Source organism: Scylla paramamosain, chromosome 7 (genome assembly GCF_035594125.1).
Source record: "Scylla paramamosain isolate STU-SP2022 chromosome 7, ASM3559412v1, whole genome shotgun sequence".
NCBI lineage: Eukaryota > Metazoa > Arthropoda > Malacostraca > Decapoda > Portunidae > Scylla > Scylla paramamosain.
The window spans coordinates 19,149,940-19,163,089 of NC_087157.1; the positions used below are offsets into that span (position 1 = coordinate 19,149,940).

Consider the following 13,150-nt stretch of genomic DNA (forward strand, 5'->3'; position numbering starts at 1 on the left):
CATGGCAAGATATCTAGCATGTTCAAATAATTTCAAGTAAAATGTGGTGTGAAATACGAGTTAAAATGTGTTTGCGGCCTTGTGACCTCGTCATTACAACTATTACTTGTTCTTGTCAAGATGCCCAAACGAAAGTGTAAATTCACTGCAGAGATGCAGAACAAACTCCCGTGCTTCAAAAAAGGCAGGGATGAGTGGGAAGCCGAGTGTTTGGTGTGTAAACCAGGAACATTTGTCTCACTGGCACATAAAGGCATTAATGACTTACAGTCACATGTGAGCTCTGAGAAACATAAGAGAGCAGTGCAAGAAGAGGGTTCATCAATGAAGATGACACATTATTTTGTTAAACCAGGAAGTGAAGCTGAAGATGTTAGTGCTGCAGAAGCTGCTTATGCATTTCACACTGTCAAACATCACGGTAGTTTCTTATCCATGGATTGTTCATCTGTTTTGCTGAAAAAAAAAAAAACTTTTCCTGATTGAGGTGGCAAGAAAGTTTTCTAGTGCTTGAACAAAGACAGCAGCTATTATAAAAGCTGTGCTTGCACCTCATTCTCTTGATGTTGCCTTAAAAAGCCTAAAAGAAAATGAAGTAGTATACTGTGGAATTGCTACAGATGGTAGCAATCACGATGCATTAAAGCTGTTTCCTGTAATTATTCAGTACTTTGACTGGAAAAATGGTGGTTTACAGTCAGAACTGATTGAGTTTAAGAACACCCCAAATGAGACTGCAGACACTATTGCCAAATATGTGAAAGAAACCCTAGATAAACATGGGCTTACTAAAAAGTGTGTGGCATTTACAGGTGACAACTGCAATACAATGTTTGGAGGATTCAAACGTAACGAAGAAGGGAATAATGTGTTTGCAAATCTGAAGATGTTGGAAAAGTCATTGATTGGAGTAGGTTGCCCAGCACATATTCTGAATAACTGTGTTCATCATGGAGCAGAAAGAATGGATATTGATATTGAAAATATTATCAATAAGATTTATCAGCATTTTCATATCTACACAGTTCGCTCTGAAAAACTAAAGGAGTATTGTGGATTTGCTGAGGTTGAGTACAGGAAGCTTCTCTCTCATAGTAAGAGTCGTTGGCTGTCACTATTTCCTGGCATCACAAGGCTGATAGAGATGTTTCCTGCTCTTAAGTCCTTTCTTTCACAAGAGCAACCACCAACAGTAATAAAAAAATTCTTTGAAAATGAAATGAGTGAGATTTACCTCTGGCACATGCACTCTTTAATGGCTGTATTTCACACACACGTTCAAACAATTGAAAAGGAAAGTAACTCTGTTGTAGAAGTGCTGACAAATTTGGAGTCTGTGTGTAAAGTACTTGCACAAAGAAAGAACCAGCATTTCATGTCTTTAAAAGTTAAAGGACTAATTACTCAGAAGCGCACAGAAGGAAAAGAAGAAGAGTGTAACAGGTTCTGTGTTGAAGTAGTTAACCTGTACAACAGATGCTCAGAGTACTTAGCTAAGTGGATGAAACCACTGGAAGAGTTCTCTTGTTTCAAGTGGATGGTCTTGAGTGAAATGCCAAGCTGGACTGATGTGGAACCTTGTGTTGTATACTTGATAGACAAGGGAATAGAGCTTGATGATGTAAAGTGCTTTGACCAAGTTTGTAACTTGAGGCAGTTTGTAGAAAGGAACAAGAATGATGAAGACTTCAGTAAATTACCAGCACATAAAAAATGGACCAGATACTTTGAAGCATCAAAGAATATTGAATGCCACTCAGAACTGCTCAGAATTGCACAATTCTTTTTTGCTGTAACATCCCACAATGCTAATGTGGAGCGAGTCTTTTCGCTGATGCAAAGTCAGCGGACGAAGGAAAGGAACAAGCTGAGTGTTGATACAATGAAAGGTATTCTGACTGTACAGTACAACTACCGAGAGACCTCTTGCATTGACTTCCTCAACTTTTTAAAGTCCAACAAGGAACTACTTAAAAATATAAGATCTACAGAAAAATATGTATCGGCACATCAAGCAACACACGCAGTGGTTGAAGAAGAGTTAGAAGACACCAACTAAGCTAAGTGGAAAAACGGAATTCAAGATTATCAGCCATATGCAAAGGTAAATAAGTTGAGTTTCTTTTAATTAATTTACATGTTTTCCAGTATCATATCAGGACCATAATCAGGTGTTAGTGAAGGTGTCCGGAATTTTGATAGTTCATATATGGCAACCCTAGTGTACCCCAACATAGCCCATGAGTGGGTAAAACTATTTCTGGGCATCTGTCTGGCTGCAAATTCTTTTCCCTTACTGGTTCTTGAAATATGAATATGAACCAAGTTTTCATTATTTATTTATCTTATAGAAAATATTTTCATTATACTTTCAGAATTTAAGTAAGAATTTAAAAACTTAAATATGATTCCAGGTGATTGCAGTGGCTCCAAGTCTTGGGAAAACCATGTGTGGAGCACAAGCAGTCTGTCCACACTGAAAATTTTGAGCTCAAGCATACCAGCAGCACAACACATCTGCTGAACAATGCAGCTCCAATTCCTGCAGATAAACAAACTTCAGGCACATACCACAGAGCATTTCTGTGACTACACAACTGTGTTATAACTGGTAATGTTTCATTTAGTTTGTGGTAAATGTGGTTAAATGACATTCATGATGAAATAGTTTTTAAACAACAGATCCTAAATATTGATTAATAACATTCACAACCTTATTGAAGCCTATATACTGTATGTACTATATTACATTATATGATGAGCTTTCATTTCAGTATATACATATTTGCTAGCAGATACCATTCAGCAATCTCATAATTCCCACTATTATCTAACCCATTTTCTAAGAACATAAGAAAATAAGGGAATGTGCAAGAAGCCGTCAGGGCTACACATAGCAGTCCCTGTATGAAACATATCTACCTATTTCTACCTATCATCCCCATCCATAAATCTGTCTAATCTTCTTTTCAAGCTCTCTGTTGACTCTGCACAAACAACCTAATTACAGAGCCTACTCCCGTCATCTACCGTTCTGTTTGAGAACCACTTCCTTCCTCTCTTTTAATCTAACTTGATCAAGCTTGAATTAAAAACAGAGGTGGGAAGAAATCATGTGGTTATTTTTTCTCCAAAAAATACATAAATAAATAAAAATAAATAATAATATGAATATAAATATGAATATCAATATAAATATGAATAAATAGAATATAATAAACCAACTTCCTGCCTCCACTACTAACAAATCCTATCTTCTTTCACCATTTGTCCATACACAATCATACATTTCTTTATATACTAATATTTCACAATATTTATAACTTAATTTTGTGCAATCCTTGCTTTCCAGTTACCAAAATGCTTCTTTTTACAGACTGAATTGTGGTAAAGTGGCTTACAGCAGGAAAGGAAACACAACCGGCACATCTGAGTCAAGCATGTTAACCGATGTGATGAGCAATGTGAACAAGTATTTTAAGATGTTTTTGGCAAGGAAAAGATGTGGTGGGAATAATGACTGTATATAAGGTTTATAATTACTGTTAATCACTTACTTGAAGAGGACAGTTGTTGTGGGTATGGGAAAAGTGTAAGATGGCAGAGGTGAGATAGAAAGAGAAAAGTTGTTAACCTATTCTGTTACTAACAGAGGTAATAGCATTACTCAAGAAAATAAATGCATATACTAGTATGCTAATAATGACACAAAGTTATGCTAATATATTCCATATTTCCATATTTACAGGGACACCATCCACACCACCCAAGACAGTCCAGCAATCTGGAAGGAAGACCAGCACAATACCACAGCAATTGATGCAAAGAGCAGCAGATTTCCTGCCTCCCAGGATGTTGTAATTTTTCACTGGACATCAATGATATGCTTTGATTAGTGTGACAGTGGAGGACGAGGAGGAAGAGGAGGAGGCAGCTTGCTGTAGCAGTATATTATTACAGTCCTAAAAGGATTACAGTAAGCACTGCATTTCTCGTTGAGAAACATTTTGTTAGCAGGAGCAACAAACTCTGGCAGTCCTGTAAAGGAAGTTACTTTAAGGCAATATATCTCATGTAATGAGTATCATCAAAGATTTGTTTCATTTTTACCAGGTTTCTGATTCCATTATTGAAGGCAAGGATACTAGTGAACATGACAAAAGTTTGAAACTTGGAAACCATGCATTTTTGTTTGTGATTAAAGAACTGAGAAATGGAAATTTTTTAGGTTATTCCTTTTATCTGGGAAAGACTGATATTATGCAGAGTGTGAGAATGATGACATATTCATTAGGCTTAAGACATTGATACTTAAGTAACTGCACTTTTTTTTTCTTCCTCTGACCAAGAGGGAATACAATGTTCTTCTCTTGGAACCTTGACATGTTTGCCGTCAATGGTAAATGGATCCATTTCTCGGATGATTCACCGAAGCTTTTGAAGAGACTCGGTAACACTATTGTGAAGGAGAAAAGTAAAGTACATACAGGGTAATGTAATTAAATGATGAACGTTTAATTTTCAATGATCATCAGCTTAAAAATATGAGACTTGCTCCTAACTGGTAAATTCAACATGTGTAGGATTTTCAAGTAATGAACAGAATAGACACACATTCCATGGTAGGCTTACTGCCACAAGAAGCTGTCCTTATTGCAGTATAGGCATGTATATCAGGTGCATAGATCCTTTTCATTATTGAAATAGTTCAGTTACTCTTCATTTTGATGATGTTTATTGCTAAATCCTGTAAAATTTGCAAGGAATGCAAGAACACCATGGAAACTGTGCCATTCACACACTGTAACAAGACAGCACTTCAGGTGCTGTGGCACAACTGGTCTTTGTTCAGTTCCCTTACCTTAGTTATTAATTAGATGAACCATACTTCCTTGACAAGACCACACTTCCTTGACAAGATTAAGACTTGGATTACCCACTGACTTCAGTTCCTAACTCTAAATTTGAAGATACAGTGATGGCATCAGACTACTTCTACCTCATAATCTTTTCCATGTAACTGATTGTGCCTGAAGAAGATTTTTGAGCCTCATGAATGTCAAATGACAAGGATATTTTGTCAGATACCAGCCATCAGTTAGACAGCAGCAGTGAGGCAGATTAGATTTATGATTTTACGTGGCCTTTTCACTTCCCAATGAGGAAAAAAAAGTGTATTTTCTTTACCAGTCATAAGTTTGTGTTGCCTTTGCATGTGTTTCAACAACTAACCAAAAGCTTTAGTTTAATGAAACTTCGAGTATTTTATATCCTTAAATAGGAAATGGGAAGAAATAAACATGAAAAGTTGAATAGTAAATTTGCATACAGTACACAGATATGCCCACAAAATTTCTTTCTAGTTGTTTTTGTTTTTTTCACTGTATTCTTGCAAAAATTCTGCTCTTGTCCTACTGTCTCACTGCATGTCCCATGTCCAAGCTCAGGATGCTGTATTTTATCCTGCATATAATGTTTCATCAGGTTTGTGCTCTTTTGTACAGCATATGCAAAAAATATTTAAATTCTGCATGTTTACTTTGTGGTGACATAAATGCTTCTCTTCTCTGAAAGTTTCTTTGGCTAGCTACATGTTATTAACAATATATCTTTAGCTGCCATATGCCCACTGTATATCCTTACTTTAGTGTTGTTGTTGTTGTTGTTGTTGTTGTTGTTGTTGCTGCTGTTGTTGTTGTTGTTGTTTTGATGTTGTTGTTGTTGTTGTTGTTGTATGCAGTTCTGAGTTGCCATGTCATTTGTTCTGATATGGAAGTCTTTGTGTTCTCTGTTAGGTGGTGTAGCCTTGCTATGTTGACTCTGTTACCTCCTGATGTACATTCAAAAAGTCGATATGGGTAGATATTAAGGAAGGATCACAGTCAGCAGTACTGGGAGTAGTGTACAGTCCACCAAACAGTACAAAGGAAATTAACACCTCACTGTGGCAGGAAATAAATAGAGCAGGAAGGTACAGTCTGGTATGTGTGATAGGAGATTTTAATTTTAGGAATATCAACTGGAGCCTGATGGTGGGTAACAAGGAATCAGAGGAATTTCTTAAGGTAACTCAGAATAATTTTTTAAAACAGGTAGTCGTTGAACCCACAAGGGGGAACAATATTATACTAACAGGGAGAAAGCAGTCATGCAGATAGAGGTTGGAAGGCAGCTAGGTAACAGTGACCATTAGGAAATTAGGTACAAATTAAAATGGGAAGAAACTTTTAGAAGCAAAAACACTATTAAAATACCTGACTTTAGGAGAGGAGTTGACTGGCAACAGATGCAGAGTGAGGTCAGGTCTGGGTCAGAGTTGAGAGAGATAAGGCAGGATGAGAGAGGTGAGGTGAGGTATGAGGGTGCAGGACAAGAGGAGGGAAGATGTGTCCAGAAGGGGCTGAGGAGAGAGAGAGAGAGAGGGTGAGATAGATGTGAGTATGTTGGAGGGTCAGGTCATACTGAAATGGGAGAAGTGAGGTCGAGGTGAGTAGATGAGGGAGTAGAGAGGATGGAAGGGGCCAAAATGAGGGAATTAGGTGAAGTAAATGTAAATGAGTTGTATAAATATTTTGTAGACAAACTGCATATAGGACAGTTAGCAAACATCCCATATAAAGCAATAAGATCACAAAAAAAATTACCCTAAATGGATGACTACTAGGTTAAAACATTATACAGGATGGAAGAGAAGTATATATAAGAGATTAAGGGTAGGTGAAGAGGTTTCAGGACCACAATGTAATGAATTAGTTATAAGTCAGGAGGTTACCAAGGGCAATTATGAATTAAAGGTAGCCAGCCAGGTGAAGACAGACCCCAGGGGATTTTATCAGGTATACAGGACGAAGAATAAAGATACTATAGGTCCACTAGAGGCAGCACATGGGGTGCTGGTTAGTTCTGGGGAGAAGATATTAAAATTCTGAATGAGTATTTTTTGACTGTCTTCACCCAGGAAAACATGCAGGATATGCCAAATTGTGAACAGATGTTTAAAGCAGATGAGAATGAGAAGCTGATAGATATTTTCATAACTAAGGAGATAGTGGAACAGAAGATAGATAAGCTAAAAAGTTCAAGACACCAGGACCAGATGAAATATGTGCCAGAGTACTTAAGGAATGCAGAGGTTATTAGTGAGCCATTAGTCTCTGGCTTGAGGAAATCACTTGAGTCAGGTGAGGTACCAGTAATGTGGAGGCAGGCTAATGTAGTACCCATCTTTAAGAAAGGAGTTAAAACTTTACCATCTAATTATAGACCTGTCAGCTTAACTTCAGTTGTGGGTAAAATATTGGAGTCAATAATAGCGAGGAACATAAAGGAGTATTTAGACAAACATAACTTGATAAATCAGTCACAGCACAGCTTCATGAAGGAGAAGTCTTGCCCGACGAACTTGTTAAGTTTTTACAGTAAAGTGTACAAGGCAGTAGATAATGGTGATAGTTACGACAGCTTATATCTGAACTTTAGTAAAGCTTTTGACAAGGTACCCCACCAGAGGCTCCTAAGAAAGGTTAGGGCACACAGGATAGATAGGAAGGTGTTAGGCTGGATAAGGTCATGGCTAAGCGACAGGTGACAAAGAGTTGTAATAAATGGCTCTAAATCCAAGTGAGGTCATGTAATTAGTGGGATGCCACAGGGATCAGTATTAGGGCCACTGTTGTTTTTAATATATATCAATGACTTGGATAGTGGAATTAGTAGTGATCTTAGTAAATTTGCAGGCAAAGATTGGTAGATTAATTATGTCAGAATCAGATGCCATCTACTTGCAGGCAGATTTAGATAGGATGAATGAATGGATGGACAGATGGCAAATGCAGTTTATCAACAAATACAAAGTACTTAGCATAGGTAGAGGAAACCCACACAGTAGGTATACAATAAACAACGAAACTCTGGTAGGTTCAGGGTACGAAAAATATTTAGGAGTTATAGTTAGCTCTGAATTTCGTCTAGGAAAGCAATGCAGAGGCCAGAAACAGGGAAAATAGAATATTTGAGTTAATTTTTAGGAGTGTTAAAAGTAGAAAGCCTGAAGTTATTAAATTAAAGTTATATTTGGCGCTGGTCAGACCTCATCTAGACTACACTGTGCAGTTCTGGTCCCCACATTACAGGAAAGATATAGGTCTATTAGAATCAGTACAGAGGAGAATGACTAAAAGGATACAGGGGATGAAGAGTATTCCTTACGATGCAAGATTAAAGTTGTTAAATTTACATTCTTTTAGAGAGACGTGGGTTAAGAGGGGACCTGATAGAAGTCTTTAAGTGGTATAAGGGTTATAACAAGGGGATGTAAGCAAAATTCTTAGGATCAGCAACCAGGATAGAACAAGAAATAATGGGTTCAAGCTTCAAAAATTTTGGTTTAAGAAAGAGATAGGAAGAAATTGGTTCCCAAATAGAGTGGTAAATGAGTGGAAAAGACTCAGTAATCATGTTGTTAGTGCTAAGACATTAGGGAGCTTTAAGAGAAGATTAGACAGGTTTATGGATGAGGATGATAGGTGGAAATAGGTACATTTCATACAGGGACTGCCACGTGTAAGCCTGATCACTTCTTGCAGCTTCCCTTATTTCTTATGTTCTTAATATTGCAATGTCTCTTGGTGTTGCTGTATATTATGTATGTATGCTATAGGATAGTGATGACTTTTGTGTGATCTCTTAATGCAACTAACCATGTGTTCTGTCTTGTAAGGCATTAGTGTTTGATAAACACCTTGATGTTGCCAAATGTCTGTGCAGGTGTGGAAAAAAAAAAAAAAATGCCTCTTATGAATGCTGCTGTCTTTCATAGTAACACCTTGGATTTATTTTCTGCCCTGTGTTACACATCTAGTGTGTCTTGTACTGTTTTTCATGCTTTATACGCAGCACATACTTGCTAAAATTTCAGAATACCTGCTGTTATACTACTAATATAAATAAAACATTAATAGTATATCCTCAAGTTATTTGTTATTCACCTATTACAACTACTAAAAATAAAAAAAAACAATTATTTTTGAGAGCATTCACATGTGGCCTACAGTACCTGGCAGCTGTCAATCAATATCTTGATCTGAAAGGTTCTGGATAAAAGAATTTAATACATTCTGTTCATCATTATAAATTATGCTTAAAGTTGGGGCTTGAAATTTCGATGTTTGGACGTAAATAACACGAAGTTAACTACTTAGGGAAGAAATACGTAATAAAAAAGAGAATAAGATGTGTTACAAAAATAAAAGCTGCAACACAAGAAACTATCAGCAGCTTCATCTCGTCACGCAGTATTCTGTACGTGAGTCGCACTGAGCCACGATCATTCCAATTTGAAAATCTTGTTCTTTGCACCAAACGGAATATATGCACTACATTTACTCGTACTCTAATGAAACTCTAACACACACACACACACACACACACACACACACGTGCCCACAACCCAGCCGACAGGGAGGGCGCATCAGGAAGGCATGGGTGGTGGGGGTGCCTGGCCATAAATACGTGTTTTATCCTCCATGAACTGTGTGGAGCCCCGGCTCATCATCACTATTATCTGTGACTGCACCCTCACTGTGGCCATTCATTCAAACGCAGTCCATCAGGTAAGTGAGTGCAAATAAGCTTCCAGAGAGAGAGAGAGAGAGAGAGAGAGCTAACCGGGCAGTCCTAGTTCCCTAATTTTCCGTCATGGTAGTAGTATCGCCATGAAAGCTTCACTGATCATCACAAGTCACATTCCACGTTTCCATCATGCATATCAACCCTCGGAAACTACGATATGGGATATGAAACTTTGTGGCCTGGTCATACAGTACTCAAGACCGCGAGAGGCTGCCGCCATGACAGCCTGACCCTCCCGCCGCATCCCATGATTCCACAGCACAGCACACTGCACACGTCACTGCCTCGTCCTCACCCTGGCCAGGAGTGCACTCACCTCTCTGCAGCACGGCTCGGCGATTTCCTGCTCCAGCCGCCTCACGGAAAGGCGTAGCTGCGAAAGATTGATGGACGCTCACATCCACGCTACACCGCTCACCACTATCACATTGAACACTGTTGCTTCTTGCTTGATGATCTAGAGGGCGCGAGTTTTGAATGGAGGATCGTGCGGGATTTCAATTCATCCTTTTTTTTTTGGCTGACCCAAAATCCTGTCCAGATTGACCATGCCGACCTATATTCCTTCATAAACGCTCTTTTATTTAAAGTTTAAATTATATTTGAAAGACAAGAGCAGATGTAGACTTTTTTTTTTACCTCAATTAAATTCTGTCTTTATGATTTGCTTAGCCTTAGATGTTAATGTGTTAGGTATTCTATACACAGGATTGGTACTTTGATAACATTTTGATAGATATGTTGGGGATAAAACTGTGCATATATGCTTGACGACCCATTGAAATGGATCAATGAAAAAAATAATAAATAAATAAATAAATAAATAAATAAATAAATAAATATATGTATATATATATATATATATATATATATATATATATATATATATATATATATATATATATATATATATATATATATATATATATATATATATATATATATATATATATATATATATATATATATATATATATATATATATATATATATATATATATATATATATATATATATATATATATATATATATATATATATATATATATATATATATATATATATATATATTTGAATTAAAAATCTCCGCTTGGTGCTGCTGATCCTTGTATAAAGAAACGAAAGGTTGCCCAAGGATTTTTTTTGATAAAAGCCATGTAAAAATTCCCTCTCTCAAGATGTTGAAGATAAAGTGTAGAGCTATATGAAATGTTACTTGTTGCAATTATAAAGAAAATCTGTATTATTGTTTTGAAACCCGAAAACTAACTAGATAGCTACCTAAAATTTTCAAGAACAGCCTGAGTAAAGAGAAAAGTTAAAAACTTTTAGAGGTGTATTAAAAAACAGGTGTGTAGTTGGGGAGAAGGAACTAGTTTTGACGATTTGCGGTGTATATAAAGCGCACCAGTGCCGAGTAGCCTAAAGAAAAAAATAAAAAATAAAAATAAAAAAAGTATAAGGTATGTGTATGAGTGCAACTGTGTAAGAGTTTATGTGTGTGTATGTGTATGTTTGTATGTGAGTATGCTGTACTCATATATATATATATATATATATATATATATATATATATATATATATATATATATATATATATATATATATATATATATATATATATATATATATATTGTGTGTGTGTGTGTGTGTAAAACCCTGTAAGGAGTCGCGCTCACTTCATTCGGCCTCCATAAATCTAAGCGACCTGAATTAATAGCCACTGCCTTCTGCACTAGTGTATGCAATATTCAGCTGAACACCCGTGAACGCCAGCTGTACAAGGATGGTGAAGTAATCGACAAATGGTCTTTGCAGGGTTTTTAAGTGGTCCACAACATCATGTACATGCAGTTAAGTTGATCTCATGGAACATTAATGGTGTAAGAACAAAATTAGAAAAACATTGTGTTCAGGTTTTTTTGATGAAATATGATATAGTTTGTTTGAATGAGGTGAAAACACCTTTACGTGTGTGTCTTCCAGGATATGTATCTTATATGAGTAACAATAAAACGTCGCCCCATCGTGGTGGTACAGTGGTTATGGTGAAAAACTATTTAGCTCAGTCTACCCTGCGTGTTGACACTAGTACTGAGGATCAGGTGTGGCTCCAGTTTCGCTCACTGCCAGGAGTTGTTGTTGCGGCGTGTTATATCCCGCCGAGTGACTCTCCATATTTCTCCCATGATTCTTTTGCATCCATCCAAGACAAAGTGATAGAAAATGGAAATGAAAAGAAATATGTAATTATTGGTGACTTAAATGCAAGATTTGGAGAGTTTGTGCGTGAATTACCGATGCGTGCTGAGTTACCAGATTATTATGACTATTCTTACCCTCGCATTCCTGACCATGTCGACAGGCTTAATGATAATGCCTATGTTCTGGCCACTCTGTGTATAGACCATAAATTTGTTGTTGTTAATAATTTAAGAGTTAGAGAGAAAGAGTTTACAAGCAATGTAACATACAGGCAAGGTGATGTGTGGATATCGGAGCTGGATATATGCATGACATCAAGTAATATGGTTAACCATATTGATGAGTTTAGTGTACATCAGACAGATTTCCTACCCTCTGACCATGCTCCTGTTTCATTGCAATTATCAGTACCTGACATAGATATTAGTGATCTTTTCAACAGAGCTTGTCAGCTTGGTGAACATGCGATACTGAAACACTCAAACCACAATGCATTTGTAAAGAAACCAATTAATTGGCCATGTATTGATCAAGAGGCTTTTGTGGACAACATATCTAATACTAATGTAGACACCAATGTTTTTGATGTGAATGAGTTTGCCAAAAATGTAGCTGAAGTCTTATATGAGTGTTCTCAGGCAAGTCAAGGTAATGTTGTTGTTACTGATAACGTAACCAGAAATACAAACCGTTGGGATAGGATTCTACATGATCGTGATGATGCTAGAGTTTGGAAGGCCATTGACTGGAAGGGTAAATTTCAAAATAGACCTACTGTTCATGATTCTCCTACTGATGACGAATTTAAAACCTTTTTTGAGACTGTGACTGACCTTGAATTATTGGATGATTTTGAGGAGAACAATGTCCCTAATATTAATATTCCAGTGTTAGATGAGAGTATTACTACCGATGAAGTGACAGTACAGATTAAGAAAATGAAAGCAGATAAAGCTTGTGGTCCTGATGGAATAGCATCTGGTGTGCTCCAGCTACTCCCAGCAAACTGGATAGTCATTCTGACTGTGTTATTCAATTCTGTCTTCCTCTCTGCCAGTTACCCAGTGAGTTGGACCACAGCGAAGTTCTTTACAATATTTAAGAAAGGTAATAGGCAGGAAGCTAGAAATTACCGAGGAATCTCTGTGTTAAATAGCATTACCAAAGTTTACGATTTAATATTGTGTGAAAGGCTTCGGGCCTGGTTTATTCCTTATAGAGAACAAGCAGGAGCTCAGAAAGGACGAGGATGCACTGAACATATTGTAACTTTGCGACTGTTAACTGATTTTGCAAAAAAAAAAGAAAAACACCC

The 13,150-nt window shown here is 36.9% G+C and overlaps 1 protein-coding gene and 1 long non-coding RNA gene across 4 annotated transcripts in view; one reads left to right on the forward strand and one right to left on the reverse strand.

The window, feature by feature from the left end:
- The window catches only part of LOC135102183 (uncharacterized), an 87,690-nt gene extending 77,474 nt beyond the window's left edge, over nucleotides 1-10,216 (reverse strand). Inside the window, exon 1 of one of the 2 annotated variants that reach the window (XR_010269577.1) lies at nucleotides 9,947-10,216. This is a non-coding gene — a long non-coding RNA (uncharacterized LOC135102183). The remainder of the gene's footprint in view (nucleotides 1-9,946) is intronic. The other variant, XR_010269576.1, reaches the window with a different exon arrangement.
- LOC135102182 (uncharacterized) lies at nucleotides 443-4,097 on the forward strand. 2 transcript variants are annotated; one of them, XM_064006991.1, is made up of 4 exons: nucleotides 443-2,104; nucleotides 2,415-2,611; nucleotides 3,377-3,464; nucleotides 3,749-4,097. In XM_064006991.1, the coding sequence occupies exon 1, from the start codon at nucleotides 830-832 to the stop codon at nucleotides 2,057-2,059; it is 1,230 nt and encodes a 409-aa protein (XP_063863061.1). In that variant the 5' UTR covers nucleotides 443-829; the 3' UTR covers nucleotides 2,060-2,104; nucleotides 2,415-2,611; nucleotides 3,377-3,464; nucleotides 3,749-4,097. The 2 variants fall into 2 exon arrangements, with proteins under 2 accessions (XP_063863061.1, XP_063863058.1); XM_064006988.1 differs by having other exon boundaries at nucleotides 3,377-4,092.
- Nucleotides 10,217-13,150: the final 2,934 nt, after the last annotated feature.